The sequence below is a fragment of the Natator depressus genome, chromosome 17 (assembly GCF_965152275.1).
Source record: "Natator depressus isolate rNatDep1 chromosome 17, rNatDep2.hap1, whole genome shotgun sequence".
NCBI classification, from domain to species: Eukaryota; Metazoa; Chordata; order Testudines; family Cheloniidae; genus Natator; species Natator depressus.
Genome location: NC_134250.1, coordinates 1408080 through 1425136, shown reverse-complemented (window position 1 = coordinate 1425136; position 17057 = coordinate 1408080). Strand labels below are relative to the sequence as shown.

General features: G+C 64.9%; 2 protein-coding genes across 2 annotated transcripts in view; both read left to right on the top strand.

Moving 5' to 3' along the window:
• Positions 1-5143: 5143 nt before the first annotated feature.
• Positions 5144-13502, top strand: PIGS (phosphatidylinositol glycan anchor biosynthesis class S). The gene is made up of 12 exons (XM_074974771.1): positions 5144-5206; positions 5813-5952; positions 6740-6851; positions 7892-7981; positions 8552-8640; positions 9271-9481; positions 9907-10049; positions 10145-10259; positions 10745-10890; positions 11378-11478; positions 12144-12354; positions 13222-13502. Exons 1-12 carry the CDS (start codon positions 5188-5190, stop codon positions 13495-13497), a joined length of 1653 nt encoding a protein of 550 aa, XP_074830872.1. The 5' UTR covers positions 5144-5187; the 3' UTR covers positions 13498-13502.
• A 554-nt stretch (positions 13503-14056) lies between these two features.
• UNC119 (unc-119 lipid binding chaperone) overlaps positions 14057-17057 on the top strand; it is a 44554-nt gene continuing 41553 nt past the window's right edge. Inside the window, exon 1 of the mRNA XM_074974772.1 lies at positions 14057-14583. Coding sequence (XP_074830873.1) covers positions 14064-14583 — 520 coding nt within the window. The 5' untranslated portion in view covers positions 14057-14063. The remainder of the gene's footprint in view (positions 14584-17057) is intronic.

Below are 17057 nucleotides of genomic sequence, written 5' to 3'. Positions count from 1 at the left end.
TGCTGGATTCTGAGTTAATTAGGAGTGTTGGGGGGAGGTGTGCAGTGCCCGATGCTGGTGGGGGGGATAGGGGACACTGGCCAGGAGGAGAGAGAGCTGCAGTGCCTGGGGACGGGGTGTGTGTGCTGGATTGGGTGTGTGTGCAGTGAGGGTGTGGGTGCAGTGTTGGGAGAGGGGCACAGTGCCCAGTGCTGGGGAGGGCAGAGTGTGGGTGCAGTGTCAGGGGTGGGGCACAGTGCCCGATGCCAGGGAGAGTGGGGTGTGGGTGCAGTGCTGGGGGAGGGGTGCAGTACCAAGGAGGCCGGGGTGTGGGTGCAATGTCAGGGCAGGGGCACAGTACCCAGGGCTGGGGAGGGCAGGGTGTGGGTGCAGTGTCGGGGGAGGGGCACAATGCCAATGCTGGGGAGGGTGGGGTGTGGGTGGAGTGCTGGGGGAGGGGTGGAATGCTGAGGAGGCTGGGGTGTGGGTGCAGTGTCGGCGGAGGGGCCCAGTGCCCAGGTCCGGGAAGTGGGTACAATGGCCAGGGGAGGGGTGCAGTGCCGAGGAGGCCGGGGTGTGGGTGCAGTGCCGGGGGAGGGGTGCAGTATCCAGGGCCGGGGTGTGGGTGCAGTGACGGGGTGTGGGTGAAGTGCCGGGGGAGGGGTGCAGTGTCCAGGGCCGGGGTGGGGGTGCAGTGCCGGAGGAGGGGTGCAGTGCCGAGGAGGCAGGGGTGTGGGTGCAGTGCCGGGGGAGGGGTGCAGTATCCAGGGCCGGGGTGTGGGTGCAGTGACGGGGTGTGGGTGCAGTGCCGGGGGAGGGGTGCAGTGTCCAGGGCCGGGGTGGGGGTGCAGTGCCGGAGGAGGGGTGCAGCGCCGAGGAGGCCGGGGTGTGGGTGCAGTGCCGGGGTGTGGGTGCAGCGCCGGAGGAGGGGTGCAGCGCCGAGGAGGCCGGGGTGTGGGTGCAGTGCCGGGGGAGGGGTGCAGTGTCCAGGGCCGGGGTGTGGGTGCAGTGACGGGGTGTGGGTGCAGTGCCGGGGGAGGGGTGCAGTGTCCAGGGCCGGGGGAGGGGTGCAGTGCCGGGGGAGGGGTGCAGCGCCGAGGAGGCCGGGGTGTGGGTGCAGTGACGGGGGAGGGGTGTAGTGCTGAGGAGGCCGGGGTGTGGGTGCAGTGCCGGGGTGTGGGTGCAGCGCCGGAGGAGGGGTGCAGCGCCGAGGAGGCCGGGGTGTGGGTGCAGTGCCGGGGGAGGGGTGCAGTGTCCAGGGCCGGGGTGTGGGTGCAGTGTCGGGGTGTGGGTGCAGTGCCGGGGGAGGGGTGCAGTGTCCAGGGCCGGGGTGTGGGTACAGTGCCGGGGGAGGGGTGCAGTGCCGGGGGAGGGGTGCAGCGCCGAGGAGGCCGGGGTGTGGGTGCAGTGCCGGGGGAGGGGTGTAGTGCTGAGGAGGCCGGGGTGTGGGTGCAGTGCCGGGGGAGGGGTGCAGTGTCCAGGGCCGGGGTGTGGGTGCAGTGCCGGGGTGTGGGTGCAGTGCCGGAGGAGGGGTGCAGCGCCGAGGAGGCCGGGGTGTGGGTGCAGTGCCGGGGGAGGGGTGCAGTGTCCAGGGCCGGGGTGTGGGTGCAGTGACGGGGTGTGGGTGCAGTGTCCAGGGCCAGGGTGGGGGTGCAGTGCCGGAGGAGGGGTGCAGCGCCGAGGAGGCCGGGGTGTGGGTGCAGTGACGGGGGAGGGGTGCAGTGTCCAGGGCCGGGGTGTGGGTGCAGTGCCGGGGGAGGGGTGTAGTGCTGAGGAGGCCGGGGTGTGGGTGCAGTGCCGGGGGAGGGGTGCAGTGTCCAGGGCCGGGGTGTGGGTGCAGTGCCGGAGGAGGGTGCAGCGCCGAGGAGGCCGGGGTGTGGGTGCAGTGCCGGGGGAGGGGTGCAGTGTCCAGGGCCGGGGTGTGGGTGCAGTGACGGGGTGTGGGTGCAGTGCCGGGGGAGGGGTGCAGTGTCCAGGGCCGGGGTGTGGGTGCAGCGCCGAGGAGGCCGGGGTGTGGGTGCAGTGACGGGGGAGGGGTGCAGTGTCCAGGGCCGGGGTGTGGGTGCAGTGCCGGGGTGTGGGTGCAGTGCCGGGGGAGGGGTGCAGTGTCCAGGGCCGGGGTGTGGGTGCAGTGCCGGGGTGTGGGTGCAGTGCCGGGGGAGGGGTGCAGTGTCCAGGGCCGGGGTGGGGGTGCAGTGCCGGAGGAGGGGTGCAGCGCCGAGGAGGCCGGGGTGTGGGTGCAGTGCCGGGGGAGGGGTGCAGTGTCCAGGGCCGGGGTGTGGGTGCAGTGACGGGGTGTGGGTGCAGTGCCGGGGGAGGGGTGCAGTGTCCAGGGCCGGGGGAGGGGTGCAGTGCCGGAGGAGGGGTGCAGCGCCGAGGAGGCCGGGGTGTGGGTGCAGTGACGGGGGAGGGGTGTAGTGCTGAGGAGGCCGGGGTGTGGGTGCAGTGCCGGGGTGTGGGTGCAGCGCCGGAGGAGGGGTGCAGCGCCGAGGAGGCCGGGGTGTGGGTGCAGTGCCGGGGGAGGGGTGCAGTGTCCAGGGCCGGGGTGTGGGTGCAGTGTCGGGGTGTGGGTGCAGTGCCGGGGGAGGGGTGCAGTGTCCAGGGCCGGGGTGTGGGTGCAGTGACGGGGTGTGGGTGCAGTGCCGGGGGAGGGGTGCAGTGTCCAGGGCCGGGGGAGGGGTGCAGTGCCGGGGGAGGGGTGCAGCGCCGAGGAGGCCGGGGTGTGGGTGCAGTGACGGGGGAGGGGTGTAGTGCTGAGGAGGCCGGGGTGTGGGTGCAGTGCCGGGGTGTGGGTGCAGCGCCGGAGGAGGGGTGCAGCGCCGAGGAGGCCGGGGTGTGGGTGCAGTGCCGGGGGAGGGGTGCAGTGTCCAGGGCCGGGGTGTGGGTGCAGTGTCGGGGTGTGGGTGCAGTGCCGGGGGAGGGGTGCAGTGTCCAGGGCCGGGGTGTGGGTACAGTGCCGGGGGAGGGGTGCAGTGCCGGGGGAGGGGTGCAGCGCCGAGGAGGCCGGGGTGTGGGTGCAGTGCCGGGGGAGGGGTGTAGTGCTGAGGAGGCCGGGGTGTGGGTGCAGTGCCGGGGGAGGGGTGCAGTGTCCAGGGCCGGGGTGTGGGTGCAGTGCCGGGGTGTGGGTGCAGTGCCGGAGGAGGGGTGCAGCGCCGAGGAGGCCGGGGTGTGGGTGCAGTGCCGGGGGAGGGGTGCAGTGTCCAGGGCCGGGGTGTGGGTGCAGTGACGGGGTGTGGGTGCAGTGTCCAGGGCCAGGGTGGGGGTGCAGTGCCGGAGGAGGGGTGCAGCGCCGAGGAGGCCGGGGTGTGGGTGCAGTGACGGGGGAGGGGTGCAGTGTCCAGGGCCGGGGTGTGGGTGCAGTGCCGGGGGAGGGGTGTAGTGCTGAGGAGGCCGGGGTGTGGGTGCAGTGCCGGGGGAGGGGTGCAGTGTCCAGGGCCGGGGTGTGGGTGCAGTGCCGGAGGAGGGTGCAGCGCCGAGGAGGCCGGGGTGTGGGTGCAGTGCCGGGGGAGGGGTGCAGTGTCCAGGGCCGGGGTGTGGGTGCAGTGACGGGGTGTGGGTGCAGTGCCGGGGGAGGGGTGCAGTGTCCAGGGCCGGGGTGTGGGTGCAGCGCCGAGGAGGCCGGGGTGTGGGTGCAGTGACGGGGGAGGGGTGCAGTGTCCAGGGCCGGGGTGTGGGTGCAGTGCCGGGGTGTGGGTGCAGTGCCGGGGGAGGGGTGCAGTGTCCAGGGCCGGGGTGTGGGTGCAGTGCCGGGGTGTGGGTGCAGTGCCGGGGGAGGGGTGCAGTGTCCAGGGCCGGGGTGGGGGTGCAGTGCCGGAGGAGGGGTGCAGCGCCGAGGAGGCCGGGGTGTGGGTGCAGTGCCGGGGGAGGGGTGCAGTGTCCAGGGCCGGGGTGTGGGTGCAGTGACGGGGTGTGGGTGCAGTGCCGGGGGAGGGGTGCAGTGTCCAGGGCCGGGGGAGGGGTGCAGTGCCGGAGGAGGGGTGCAGCGCCGAGGAGGCCGGGGTGTGGGTGCAGTGACGGGGGAGGGGTGTAGTGCTGAGGAGGCCGGGGTGTGGGTGCAGTGCCGGGGTGTGGGTGCAGCGCCGGAGGAGGGGTGCAGCGCCGAGGAGGCCGGGGTGTGGGTGCAGTGCCGGGGGAGGGGTGCAGTGTCCAGGGCCGGGGTGTGGGTGCAGTGTCGGGGTGTGGGTGCAGTGCCGGGGGAGGGGTGCAGTGTCCAGGGCCGGGGTGTGGGTACAGTGCCGGGGGAGGGGTGCAGCGCCGAGGAGGCCGGGGTGTGGGTGCAGTGCCGGGGGAGGGGTGTAGTGCTGAGGAGGCCGGGGTGTGGGTGCAGTGCCGGGGGAGGGGTGCAGTGTCCAGGGCCGGGGTGTGGGTGCAGTGCCGGGGTGTGGGTGCAGTGCCGGAGGAGGGGTGCAGCGCCGAGGAGGCCGGGGTGTGGGTGCAGTGCCGGGGGAGGGGTGCAGTGTCCAGGGCCGGGGTGTGGGTGCAGTGACGGGGTGTGGGTGCAGTGTCCAGGGCCAGGGTGGGGGTGCAGTGCCGGAGGAGGGGTGCAGCGCCGAGGAGGCCGGGGTGTGGGTGCAGTGACGGGGGAGGGGTGCAGTGTCCAGGGCCGGGGTGTGGGTGCAGTGCCGGGGGAGGGGTGTAGTGCTGAGGAGGCCGGGGTGTGGGTGCAGTGCCGGGGGAGGGGTGCAGTGTCCAGGGCCGGGGTGTGGGTGCAGTGCCGGAGGAGGGTGCAGCGCCGAGGAGGCCGGGGTGTGGGTGCAGTGCCGGGGGAGGGGTGCAGTGTCCAGGGCCGGGGTGTGGGTGCAGTGACGGGGTGTGGGTGCAGTGCCGGGGGAGGGGTGCAGTGTCCAGGGCCGGGGTGTGGGTGCAGTGCCGGGGGAGGGGTGCAGTGTCCAGGGCCGGGGGAGGGGTGCAGGGCTCGCTGGGCCCCGCTGCAGTTGCTCTGTGCGCAGCCCTGGACCCGCCCACCTCCCGCTCGGCCGGGCCCCTGCGCGGGACGGGGCACCCCCCTGCGCTGTCCCTCCGAGGGACCCGTACCAGATTGGCGCCTTCGCGACCCACCCCCGGCGCGCTTAGTCAGCGTTGATTGGTCAGAGCTGCTGTCGGTCTACGCCGTCTTCCGGTCCTTGGCCTGCGCCCATTGGCCGCCGGCTGGTTTCCCGGCTTCTAGCCCCGCCCCATGAGGTCCGGGAAGAGCGGTCGGACGGGAGGATGGTGGCTGACGGGGCAGGTGCGGAGCCGGCGGCGGCCGAACCCAGGCGTCCTGCGCGTGGGAGTCGCGGGCTGGCGGGGTCCGGGGGTGGGACCGGGAGCGGTTCGGAGTAGCCGGGGGGGGGAGGCGGGCAGCCGCGGGGGGGGGCGGGCGGTGAGGGAGAGCCCGGGGGGGGGACCGGCAGCCGGGGGGGGGCGGGCGGTGAGGGGGAGCTGGGGGGGGGGACCGGGAGCCGGGGGGGGGCGGGCGGGCGGTGAGGGGGAGCCGGGGGAGGGGACCGGGAGCCGGGGGGGGGGCGGGCGGGCGGGCGGTGAGGGGGAGCCCAGGGACCGGCAGCCGGGGGGCGGTGAGGGGGAGCTGGGGGGGGGGACCGGGAGCCGGGGGGGGGCGGGCGGGCGGTGAGGGGGAGCCGGGGGAGGGGACCGGGAGCCGGGGGGGGGGGCGGGCGGGCGGTGAGGGGGAGCCCAGGGACCGGCAGCCGGGGGGCGGTGAGGGGGAGCCGGGGGGGGGGACCGGGAGCCGGGGGGGGGGCGGGCGGGCGGTGAGGGGGAGCCGGGGGCGGTACGGGGGGCCGGGCAGTGAGCTCCTGGCCCCCCCGCGCCATTGCCCGCCTGTGCCCCGCAGAGGAGGCGCGGGGGAAGCGCGCTGCTCTCGCCTTCGCCGCCGTGGCCCTGGTGCTGGGGCTGCCGCTCTGGTGGAAGACGACGGAGACGTACCGGGCCTCGCTGCCCTACGCGGGGATCAGCGCGCTGGGCTCGCTCCGGGTAGGGCTGCGCCCCGCGGGGAGGGGCCCGAGGCGTGACCTGGGAGCGAGGGGCTCCGGGCTCCACCCAGCCCGGGCCGGCTGCAGCCTCCTCCGCCTCCAGCCTCAGGGCTGGCCCGCGGGTCAGTGCCCCCCCCGGTGCTGGGGGAAGAGCAGGGCCCGGGCCCCGCTCCCCCCCCACCCCCCCGCCCGAGCCCCACACTGACAGGGAGCAGGGTGTCCGCAGCGTGGGGTTCTCCCTGGCCTGGCACTGGCCGGCCTGTGACAGCTGCAGCCCGATGGGAGCCTGGTTGCTGCGCGCCCTTCTTCCCAGCGGTGGGACTGGCGGGGGCACCTCTTCCGCCCACCCATGGCACAGCCCTTGGTGCAGGCCTCCCTGCTGGCTGGTGGTTCTGGGACCCAGTGCTGTGACGGGAGAGCTCTGCCACTTGAACGCCCTTGGCTTGCTTTGCTAGCCCTGTGCCTGGGGGCCGGCTCGCCCCGGCAGGAGTTTGCTGCCCCTACGGGGGCCATTCCCCATTGGGAAGGGCTGAATGTCCCACACCTGTCAGCCCTTTTTGGCACAGACTCTTGATGCAGGCACAGGAGTTTCCAGCTGGTGGCAGCAGCAATTCATGGGTCTCCCTTCACAGGGTTCAGATACTGCTGAAGTTCTCGGGAGCCCCAGGGGCTGTGGGTGGTTCTGGGGCTCACAGAAGGGCTGTGAGGAGGTGCGGGGGAGTTGTGGAGGCTGGGATGGTGGCAGGGGACGTGGCTTACGCTGCCAGGTAACACGGCTCTTTGCTCAGTTCCAGCTGACTGTGCCTGTCTCCGTGGTTTTTGCCAAGGGGGCTCTGCCAGGAGCTCAACAGAGGAGGCTCCCTTTCGCAGACACAAAGGAGGAGGAGAGCCTGTTAAACTGTAAGAACCTCTGGCTGCTGGGAGGCTTGCGCTTTAGCTGTAACCCCTTTGTTTTCTTTAATCTCGTGACTCTCCCCACTGTCCCTGTTCTCGCCCCTTGGCTGTTGCTGCACTCACTGCCCCCTACAGATGGCTTTCTGCTGCTGCAGTGGAGGCCAGCAGCCCTGTCCACCAGGACCCACACCCCCATGGCACTGCAGGTACCATCTCAAGTAGGCAAGCCGAGTCCCCATTTCTCCCCTCCAGCTGCAGGAGCTAAGACCGCTCTGGGGCTGGGACTGTCCCCCACAGATTAGTCATGGTGGCGACTCATGATACAAGTTCCTCACATTGTTCCAAGCCGTGAAAGGCTGGAGCAACTCTCCTCCAAGCATGAGCCTCTTGTGACCCCAGTGCAGTTAGGCATTGGGCTAGAGAGGGGCTGGCTGGTGAGACACAGGCGTGGAGGGTGAAGAGCAGGAGGCACTGACTACTTCCCGCCTCTGCCCTCTGGGCTGCTTCCCACCGTGCACCCCAGCCTGCAGCGTTGGAGCGAGGAAGAGTCCTTCCCAGCCCAAACACCCGGGTCTGGGGGGAGCCACTGAGGAGGGAAGGTTCCGAGAGCTGAGGGTAGCTGGGAGCACAATGTTCCCGAGTGTCTGGGGGCGCACACCATGAGGTGGGAGGGGAGCGCATGGGAGGGTAACGAGAATCAGAGGAAACAAAGGGAAGGAAGCTCCTTGCCCATTAGGTAGGTCACGCTGAAGTTATCTTCCCAGGGAGGGGAGCCTCATCACTTGTGACACATCAGACTGGGCAAACCCTAGGGAACACGGACCAGTGAACCATCCTGCCTATAGGGATGGACCAGCCAGACCATGAGGCCGTGCTCAGCTCTGGCCTAAGGGGAGGCTTATGGCATGCGCACAGCTTGGAGAAGCTGCTGTATCCCTTTCGGCCGAGTTCCTTATCAGGTTACCAATGCAGGGCCCTGGTGCTGGAGAGCACAGCACATAGGGCCAGCTGGCCTCACCTGCTCTCTCTCTCTCCCTTCCCCGCAGCAAAAACAAGCGTTACGTCTCGCTATGAGACGACTTATCGGAGTGCAACCGTCACAGAGCAGGCAGCCTTGGCCTTGGCCACTGTGAAAGGTACAGAGTCTGTAGGACACGCTAGGTTGCTGCCCTGGGGTAGAGCTGGCAAAGAGCAGGGAGTCCTGGCTCTCCTGGGATGCTTGCAGCTGGCCGTGCCCTGCAGGTGCTGCTCTGCGGTCTCCAGGCCTGAATAGGATGCAGGTGGTGGGTGCTAGTTTGGCAGCCAGTGAAGTTGTTGCTGTACCTGCCCAGAAACACCACTGGCTGTGGGGAGCAAAGGGCCTGCATTCCGAGGGTGCACGGGGGCGTGTCATCCGGGGACCTGTTTTGGATTGCTGCTGCTGACTACCACATGGAGCTCTTGGAGCACAGGAATGGGCTGCTCCAGGGCAGGGGGGAGTTCCAGGAGCTGGGGGGTGGGGCAGGGACCTAGGGGTGACTGTGGACACAGACTTGTGTTGTAGTGGTGGCTGCGAGGGAGCCCGGTGATCCCAGCTGGAGATGGGCTGGGAGAGAGATGAGGGTTTCCCCTCTCTGGAATACTTCCTTTGGGCAGTTGGTAATGCCTGCTCCATCCCCCCATGGGATGCCGCCTGGCACATGCCTTCTCTCCCTTCTCTTCCTCAGAGGCAGACGCTGCGCTGCTCCCGCTGCAGGACTCACTGGGCGCTCTGACTATATACGTGATCCCGGAAACCTCCCCTCTACTGCCTCAGGTACCGCATCCTCTGCTGGGAGTGCCCTACCTCCTTGCTCTGGGACCAGTAGTGTGGCTTGGAGTGTCCTGCGGCTGCCTGTTACTTCCCACGAAAGAGCTGTGTCCCTGGAGTAAGAGAGCAGGCAGATGCCCCCCAGAGAGACTGTGCTGGACAGAGACCTGCCCAGAAAGATGCCCTATTCCCCTGTTGCGCTCTTTTCTCAAGGCACAGCACAAAGGGCAGAGTCATGTGGCTGGGCCTTGGCAGGTGGATGATCTGAGTGGGAGGGGGCACTGCTGGAAGGGACACCCTTCTGCAGAAACAGAGACGCTTCTCATGTTGCTTGCCCCATAGGCAGGAGGGGCATGGCTCTCCTGTGTATTTTGTGAGCTATCCCCTGCCCTTCAGTGGGGTGACTGCAGAACAATCCAAGACCCTCTTTGTCTGAGGCTGCTGTCCATGGAGCTTCCCCAGCCCTGTTATCCTGGGTCCAGGCACAAGAAGGGGTCAGTCTGGGGCAACCCCTTGCCAGGGGCTGAGCATGCTGCCCTGGGAGCACTGAGCTCTGTTTGCTCTGTGCCCAGGAGCAGGGGAGGTGTGCGCACCCTGCCCCTCCCCAGAGTCCTCACTGCCCTGCCTTCTCTGCAGGGTGTTGGCGTGTACATCGGGAAGCACCGCAGTGCCGTGATGAGGTGTACGCAGGGCCCCGGGGATGTCCTGGCTGCTGTTAGTGCCTGGGTGCAGCAGATTGTGCAGGCCATGTCCTTCACCACTGACTCCATCGCCACCGCCTTGTCTGATCGCGTCCCCATGGACCAGCTCGGCACAGACACGAGGCGCCCGTTCAAATCCAGCCTGGGTAGGACGTGCTGGGTGCCTGCCAGGAGAGGCTGTTCCCATGGTTCTCTGCAGCATGTTGTCTTCCTTGGGCAGGGCTGGGGCAGCACAGGGCCACATACCTCTCCCCCACCCTCGGATTCCCAGGCACCCCCTCCCTTTTAGTAACCAACTCTCTGGGGTCCTCTGTGCACCCCATCAACCCATCTGCTGGTGCTTTGTGCCACTGCCCGGGAGCCCCTTAGCTTAGGAGCGTGAGGCTGGGTCCCACAGTTATTCCTTGGAGCATTGCTCTGTTCTCTCTCTGTCCCACTTGGCATCTGCTCTGCTCTGGAATCATTGCTCATGCACTCCTGCCCTGGGGATGGCCAGACTGATCCTGGGCAGTTGGCAACTTCTCCTTGCAGAGGGATGTTGTTGGCAGCCTCTGTTCTCTGCTCTTCCCAGGGTACGAAATCACCTTCAGCTTATTGAACCCAGACCCCAAGTCCCACAACGTGCACTGGGACATCGAGGCCGCTGTCAACAGCTATGTACAGCCCTTCCTCGACAAGCTGGGCTCAGTGGCCAACTTCTCTGTGGACTCCCAGGTGAGAGGTGCAGTAGGAGGGGGGAGGGTGCCCCCACCCAGGCTGGCCACAGGGTGGTCTTCCCACAACATCCATCTCCTTGGTGATCCCCTCAGATCCTGTACTATGCCATCCTGGGGGTCTCGCCCCGCTTTGACAAGGCCTCCTCCAGCTTCATCCTGAGCGCGCTCAGTCTCCCCCACGTCATTAACCCGGTGGAAGCCAGGCTGGGTAAGTGCCACCTTGCGTCCTTGTGGTGGCTGCTTTGAGAGTTCAGTGTTGCTGAGGGTAAAGGCAGAGACCTGTGCTGGCAGACACAGCACAGGTTCTGCCCCCCCCAGAGCCCTCGCTACCAGCCCTGCACCACCCTCCGGGGTGGCTGCCATACTGCTGACTAGTTAGAAGGGCAGATCCCCATGAGAGGCGTAGGCTGAGATCCAGCAAAATTCGTGCTCTTTGTGACCCGGGTGGGATCTCAACATATGGCTCATATTGAAAGCACCGATGTAGCCCCCAGGCCGCTGACCCCTTCTCAGGAGCAGGTGGAGTCTGGCCTCCCTGGCAAGGGGAGGAGAGGGTCCGTCCCGCCCTGCCCCAGTAACATTCCAGATGCTGAGCTCCTGCAGGCAGCTTCCCAGCCTCCCTGTTGCCCGCCAGTGCCTGGCAGGCCAGGGTCTGTCCCGGAAATGTGTGGTGCTCACTGTGCACTGCTGCAGGTTCCAGCGCCACTTCGCTCTACCCCGTGTTGAACTTCCTGCTGTACGTGCCAGAGCGCGTCCATTCCCCTCTCTACATCCAGGACACGGACGGCGCCGCTGTGGGGACCAACGCCTTCCACAGCCCTCGCTGGGGTGGGATCATGGTAAGGAGGAGGGGCCTGGCCTGGCACAGCCCTGCCCTGTATGAGGAAAGCACCGCTCTGCTCCCGCTGGAGGGCCAAGGCAGTCCCTTTGGTCCCCTGCCCCTGTGCTGGGACTGTGACTGGCAGGGGCTGACCAGCTGGAACCCTGTGCTGTGCTTGAGAGCTCCTGGTCCAGCTCCTCCAGCCCCAGCAGCGTCCTGCCAGAGCCCCAACAATGCCCACTGCACCCTCCGGGCTTTTTCTACTTGGTGCCAGTTTCTTGCCCCTTCCTGTGATGCAGCTGGTCTTGGCCACTCTCAGAGATGGAAGGCTGGGCTGGATTGGGCCTGGGCCTGAGCCCCATGGCCGTTCCCTGAATGAGACAGCGCTGCTCAGCACTGCAGAGTAGCCCAGAGCTGTGGGCTGACTGGAGAACAGGGACTGGGGGACCCCTGTGTGGTGAGGCATAGCCTGTGTCAGGCCTGCCCTGGACACACTCTCTTGGCAGGTGTACAACATTGACCACCCAGTTCCTGACAAGGCCCCTCTCCCGCTTTGGGTGGACGTGGACATGGTGCGAGTGATGGAGGTGTTCCTGGCCCAGCTACGGTGAGGACACTGCTCTCTTCTCTGCCCTGCCCCAGCCGTTCCATTCTCTGCATTCCTTACGTTCAGTTCCACCAGAGCAGCGTGAGGCTGTGGCCCCTGGGGCTGTGCCTGCCCTGGGAGGTGTGTGCCAGGGCAGAGACGCTGCCTCTCTGGTTCCCCCTGCTCTGGCAGCCTGGGGCTGGTTCTGTGCTTGTCCTAGACTCTCTGGGTCACTGGCTGGCTTGGGGGGTCGGCCATGGCGTGTGGCTCCAGTTTCCCCTTAGCTGCTGGGTCAGTCTGGCCTAGGGTGGTGGTGGCAGCTGGAGTTGTCCTGTCTGATGGCTGTTCAGTAGCGTTGGTGGGTGTTGGACCAAGGCCCGGTGACCACAAAGCCCACAATCCCACAAACTTGCCCCTTTTCAGCCACGGTGTCATGGACCGTCCTCTTTCTGCCCTAGCTCGGCAGTAATGTGTTTGGAAAGCCTGACTCGCACCTACCCCCTGGGCAGCAGGACTCAGACCTGCGCCTTGTGCCAGGGCTGAGCTCACGTCAGGAAAAGCAAACGAGAACATTTCTGCCACGTGCCCATTCCATTCCTCTGCTGCAGGGGGTGTGAGCACAGGGAAGAGTTGGCCCGGTGACCTCCCTGCCAGCTCAGACCTGATCTGCCCCTTCTCCCCCACAGGTTGTTGTTTGGGATCTCCCAGGTGTCGCTCCCAGAGGAGTTCCTGCTGGAGAGCCCTGGGAACGACGGGCTGACTGACTGGGAGCTGGACCGCCTGCTGTGGACGCGGACAGTTGAGAATATCGCCACGGTGTCCACCACCCTCACCTCCCTGGCCCAACTGCTAGACAAGATCGGGAACATCGTCATCAAGGATGATGTTGCCTCTGAGGTGGGTGGGGGTTGGGAGGGTCCCCATGAGAGGTTGGGGGCTGCCAGCATCACATAGGAGCCCTACATGCTGCTGCTGCTGCTGCTGCTGGGGACCTTGTCTGCCCAGACTTATGTATTTATTTCCCCTCTTGGGGAGGGGGAAGGGTTCTGAAAATTGTTGCCCTTAACCTAGAGGGCTGGCCAGGGCCTGGCTGCTTGAGTCAGCTAGAGGACACGAGGGTGCCCTCTCCCGGGCTGAGAATTCTGCCTTTGCAGCATCACTGCCCCCTTATGCCCTGGGCCTATAATTAATAGAAACGGCCACAGCCTCACTGGGGAGAGACCTTCTAAATCCTCCCATCCCCCCTCCCTCTGGGCTGAGACCCCTTGGTGCCTTTGAGTGAAAGTCTGCGCTGAAAAGTGAGTGTACGAGTGGCAGATCCACTCCCTGGGTGTATGTCGTAACCCTGGAGCCAACGCAGCTCTGGGGCAGCGAGTGGGCTCCAGCCCTTCCTTCCCCTGCAGCGTCAATGGAGCAGTTGCTAAGTTCCTGGTGCAGGCCCACGTCTTGCCCTGGTTACTCAGCGTGCGAGCCACTGAAGAGAATGGGACTGCACAGGTGTAGCTGAGAGCGTAGAAAGCAGTGGGGTTGAACAGGTGTAGGAGTAGGTGGCTTGACACTCAGAGCCCCCCTTGGCTGTGGGGTGCTGAGAAGGAATATGCAGAGGCCAGTGTCACTTCTTAGAGCAGATCCAGACTTGACAATCCAGGACCTGCTCAGCTTCTGGCACTCCTAGGCCTCAAGTGTGGTGCCTGGAGCTCCCTTGACCTGCCTGGGCCAGACGGGGGGCTGCTGTGCACTGACTCTTTGTGTGGTCCCATCCAGGTTTACCATGCAGTAGCATCAGCGCAGACTGCTATGCTGGAGCTGGCCTCTGGCCATCTGGGCTCAGCATTCCAGGCCAGTAAAGAGGCGGTCACCTCCTCGGAGCGGGCCTTCTTTGACCCTTCGCTGCTACATCTCCTCTACTTCCCTGATGACCAGAAATTTGCCATCTACATCCCACTCTTCCTGCCTATGGCAGTGCCCATCCTGCTGTCCCTGGTGAAGATCCTCCGGGAAGCCAAACAGAGCAAGAAGGAGCCCACGAAAACTGACTGAGCCCGTCTGCAGCTGCCTCATGGGGCAGGGGAGCTCAGAGCCAGCTCGTGACAGCCCGTCTGTAGGAACAGTCAGGGCCCAGTTAAAGGGCTTGGACTCGGATGATTCTTTATGAATCCTGGAAGAGTGGAAAGTCTGGCAAAAATAGGGTGTTGGGTCAGAAATCAAGGCTTAGAACCACCACGGCTACTTCCCAGCATGGAGCTCTTGGGTTCACCTTTACCTAGGGGTTAGCGGGGACTCTAAAGGGGACATCTGTGCTGCATTCAGACACCTGTGGCTGGCCCGTGCCAGCCGACGCAGGTTAAGGGGCTGTTTCATTGCAGTGTAGCTCTTTGGGCTTGGGCTGGAGCCTGGGCTCCAGGACCCTGCAAGAGGGGAGAGGACCAGAGTGTGGGCTCCAGCCCAAGCCTGAATGTCTCCACCTCAATTAAATAGCCCCTTAGCAAGAGCTCCACAAGCCTGTCAGCTGGTATGGGCCAGCTGTGGGTTTTTATCTGCAGTGTAGACCTCCCCCAAGGAGTGTAGAGCAGCTACAGCTGCATGTGACTGGCCACCTGAGAAAAATGCCCCTGCCAGCTGGGTCCACGGTGGATGAGCTCGGGCCACTTCTGCTTTTTCTAGTTACTGCAGCCAGCTCCACCACCAGAGAGCAGAGGAGGCATGAATCAAGCTTGCATTTCCCTTCTTCTCCCCCCTCAGCTCACTCACCCCCCCCCCAAGGTGCCTGGATTAAGGGGCTCTCCTTTGAGTCGAAAGGATTGGCGTTAGCTTCTGGGAGATGCTCTGGAGTCTCTGTCCCCTCTGAGTGCTTAAGCAGTCTGAATTGCACCCTTCCTGCCCAGCCACTACAGGATGTGCCCCTGGGACTGCCTAGTTTAGCAGGAGTGAGACTGGTGGGGCACCTTCCTTTTACTCCTGTTGAGAGCCTTGGTATTGGCAGGGCCCCCCTTACATGCCTGGACCTGGGTCCCTCCCCTCGTGAGCTATTAATCCACAAGTGTGACCCTGCCACCTTCCTCAACGTAGGGAATTACAGGCCAGCCTGTGCACTGGGGCAGGGCTTCCTCGCAGCGTCTGCAGCAGGTGAGTGCTGCTCGTACTTCAGGGCGGTACAGAAAGTGGCTCTTGGGTTTCTTAGCTTCCTACCACTGCTGTGGGTCTCTGTGGAGGGAGCCTGGGGCCTTGTGTTGCAAGGGGGCTGGGTGGGGGCCAGACGTGAGAGTGATGCACTGATGAATGCTGAACAAAACAAGGTTTCCTTTTAATAAAAGTAAAAACCAGACTCTGCTGAGGGGCAGTGTGCCTTTCCTGGGAATTCAAGCAGCCTGTGCCACCCTGGCTGGCTTGGCCTGGGGGAGATCCTGCCCCTTAGGAGCTTCTCAGGGTGGCCCACGGGATGGCTCCTGTGTGTGCGTTGGCCTGGGAGGGTTTCCTGTCAGATGGGCTAGGTTCTGGGAAATCAGGTTCTCCGACAGTGTGGAGAGTGTCGTGCTGCTCACACTGGCCAGCTGCCTCGCTCCAGTCTCTCTCCTGCCCAGCATCTGTCCCTGTCCTTCTCAAAGAGAAGGAGCTGGCTGCTCTGTGCTGTGGGAGAGGAGTGCTGCAGGGAGCTAGGTGCCGCTGGAAGCTGTCCAATTCTGTGCCAGCTAAGTGGAGCGGGAGGGAAAGCATTTGCTGGGCGTTGAGCTGGCTGTGGGGAAGTGCTTCCCTGGAGATGAGAGCAGGGCCTGAGAGGCTTCTGCACTACTTGCTTGTATCTCAGGAGCTGCAACCAGTGGTTCCGGGGACCTTGCAACAGGATGGGCCTGGTCTGTGGGCAAGAAAACCCGGGTGAAAGGACAGTCTGCTGACCTACCAGAGAGCATCAGGTACCATGCTCAGTAGGCCTCGGAGCCCTGTGGGGCAGTAGGGGTCTGACTGTGCGGTTCTCCGCATTCTACTAGGCAATGGCAAACTCCCCACCATAGCCAATCCGGGGTGGAACATGCTCAGCACTAGATTCCCCCTTGACTCCCAAAGAGTGCCCCAGTCCTCCAAAGCGTGACCACGAGCTCCCTGGCCATTGATAAAATTCTCACATCAGGGTCCCATTTCTGCTTAAATACGTCTCTGCTGCTTGGCTTCCCCCTCCTCTGCTGGGAGCCCCATCATCTGTAACAGCCCCCTTCAGTACTTCTAACGTAACCCTTTGCCTTCTTGCTACGGTCTCGGGTAGGTTTTCAAGCTTCATGTGTGAGCCTTAGCTTGCTGCGTGCCTTGGTTATATTCTCTGTGCACTAACAGTCTGAGCTGTCACTCTCCTTGTCCTGAAGCCCCTTCCTTACCTTTCCTCTCTCTATGCCCCAGGCTGCAGGCACTTCCGAGGCACCAGGCAGTGCGCTAGACTAGAGAGTCTTGTTTTGTTTGGTTTTTAGCGTGAAATCCTCTTGACATGTCAGCAAATAGATCCCCTCATACTGTCTGACCGTAATAGCTACCCTGGTCTGCTTCCCTTAGCCAGCACGTTCACCCGGAAAGTGGCAGCTGTGGCAGGCAGGGTGTCTCAAGCCATTGCTGTTGGGTCAGCGCTGTCTGGGATGGTACTTACCTAAGGCTGGGTCCACACTGCCACTTTCAGCGCTAAAACTTCAGTCGTTCAGGGGTGTGACCCCCCCGCCCCCAGCGACAAAAGTGTTAGTGCTGAAAAGCGCCAGTACTGACGGTGCTGTATCGCCAGGAGCCTCGGGTGGGGTGGTTATTTTTTATCGCTGGGAGAGCTCTCCCCACGCTGCCCCATCCCAGTGGTGCCGCGGCCGTGCTGCAATGTGGGCAAGTTAATGATGTACCCTGACTACTGCTGTCGAGTAGTAAGGTGTAATGAGGGGCACGGGGCTTCAGCCACAGGCAGCAGCTCCTACCAGATCCCCCCTGCTATTCCACTGCCCCCCACCTCAGTCCACCCCCTGCTGTTCCATCCTGGTCCCCTCACCCAGTTTTGCAAACACCTTGCCCTGCTGCACCTCATACTGTTCCCTCGGGATGGGCCCTGAGCGTCCCAGGCAGAGTGAGTTTCCATATGTCCGCAACGTTCCAGGCTCAGACGTCATGAGAAGCCCTGTTGCCAAAAGCCAACCCCACCTCTGTGTCGATAATGGGGAAGGCTGGGAGAGGGGAGGGTGAATTGGATCCGCATGTGATTTGGTGTATTTCCATTAGTCTGAAGTGTTGGGTGTTAGTCTAGAACAGAGCTAACTCCTCCCGCGTGAGCTGCCCCAGCAGCGAGAAGTCTGTTAAAATACTTAGTACCATTTAGCTGTTGAAAAGGAGGAGCCAAGGCCATGTACCCCTCACTTCATGGCAGACCACCAGCAAGTGCTTTCTGAACGGCAGCATGATGCCGTGTGGCCTGCGCAGTCCCTGCATCCGCGGTCTCTAACTCCAGGCCAGGTCCGGTCCTGGGGCTAGCTGAACGGGTAAGGGAGGCAGCGTGTTTGTGTGGGTACCGTGAAATAGCTAACCTGCAACTACCTCTATCTGCTTCTTTACAACGTGCACCTTCTGCTAGTCGGGAGTGTCCT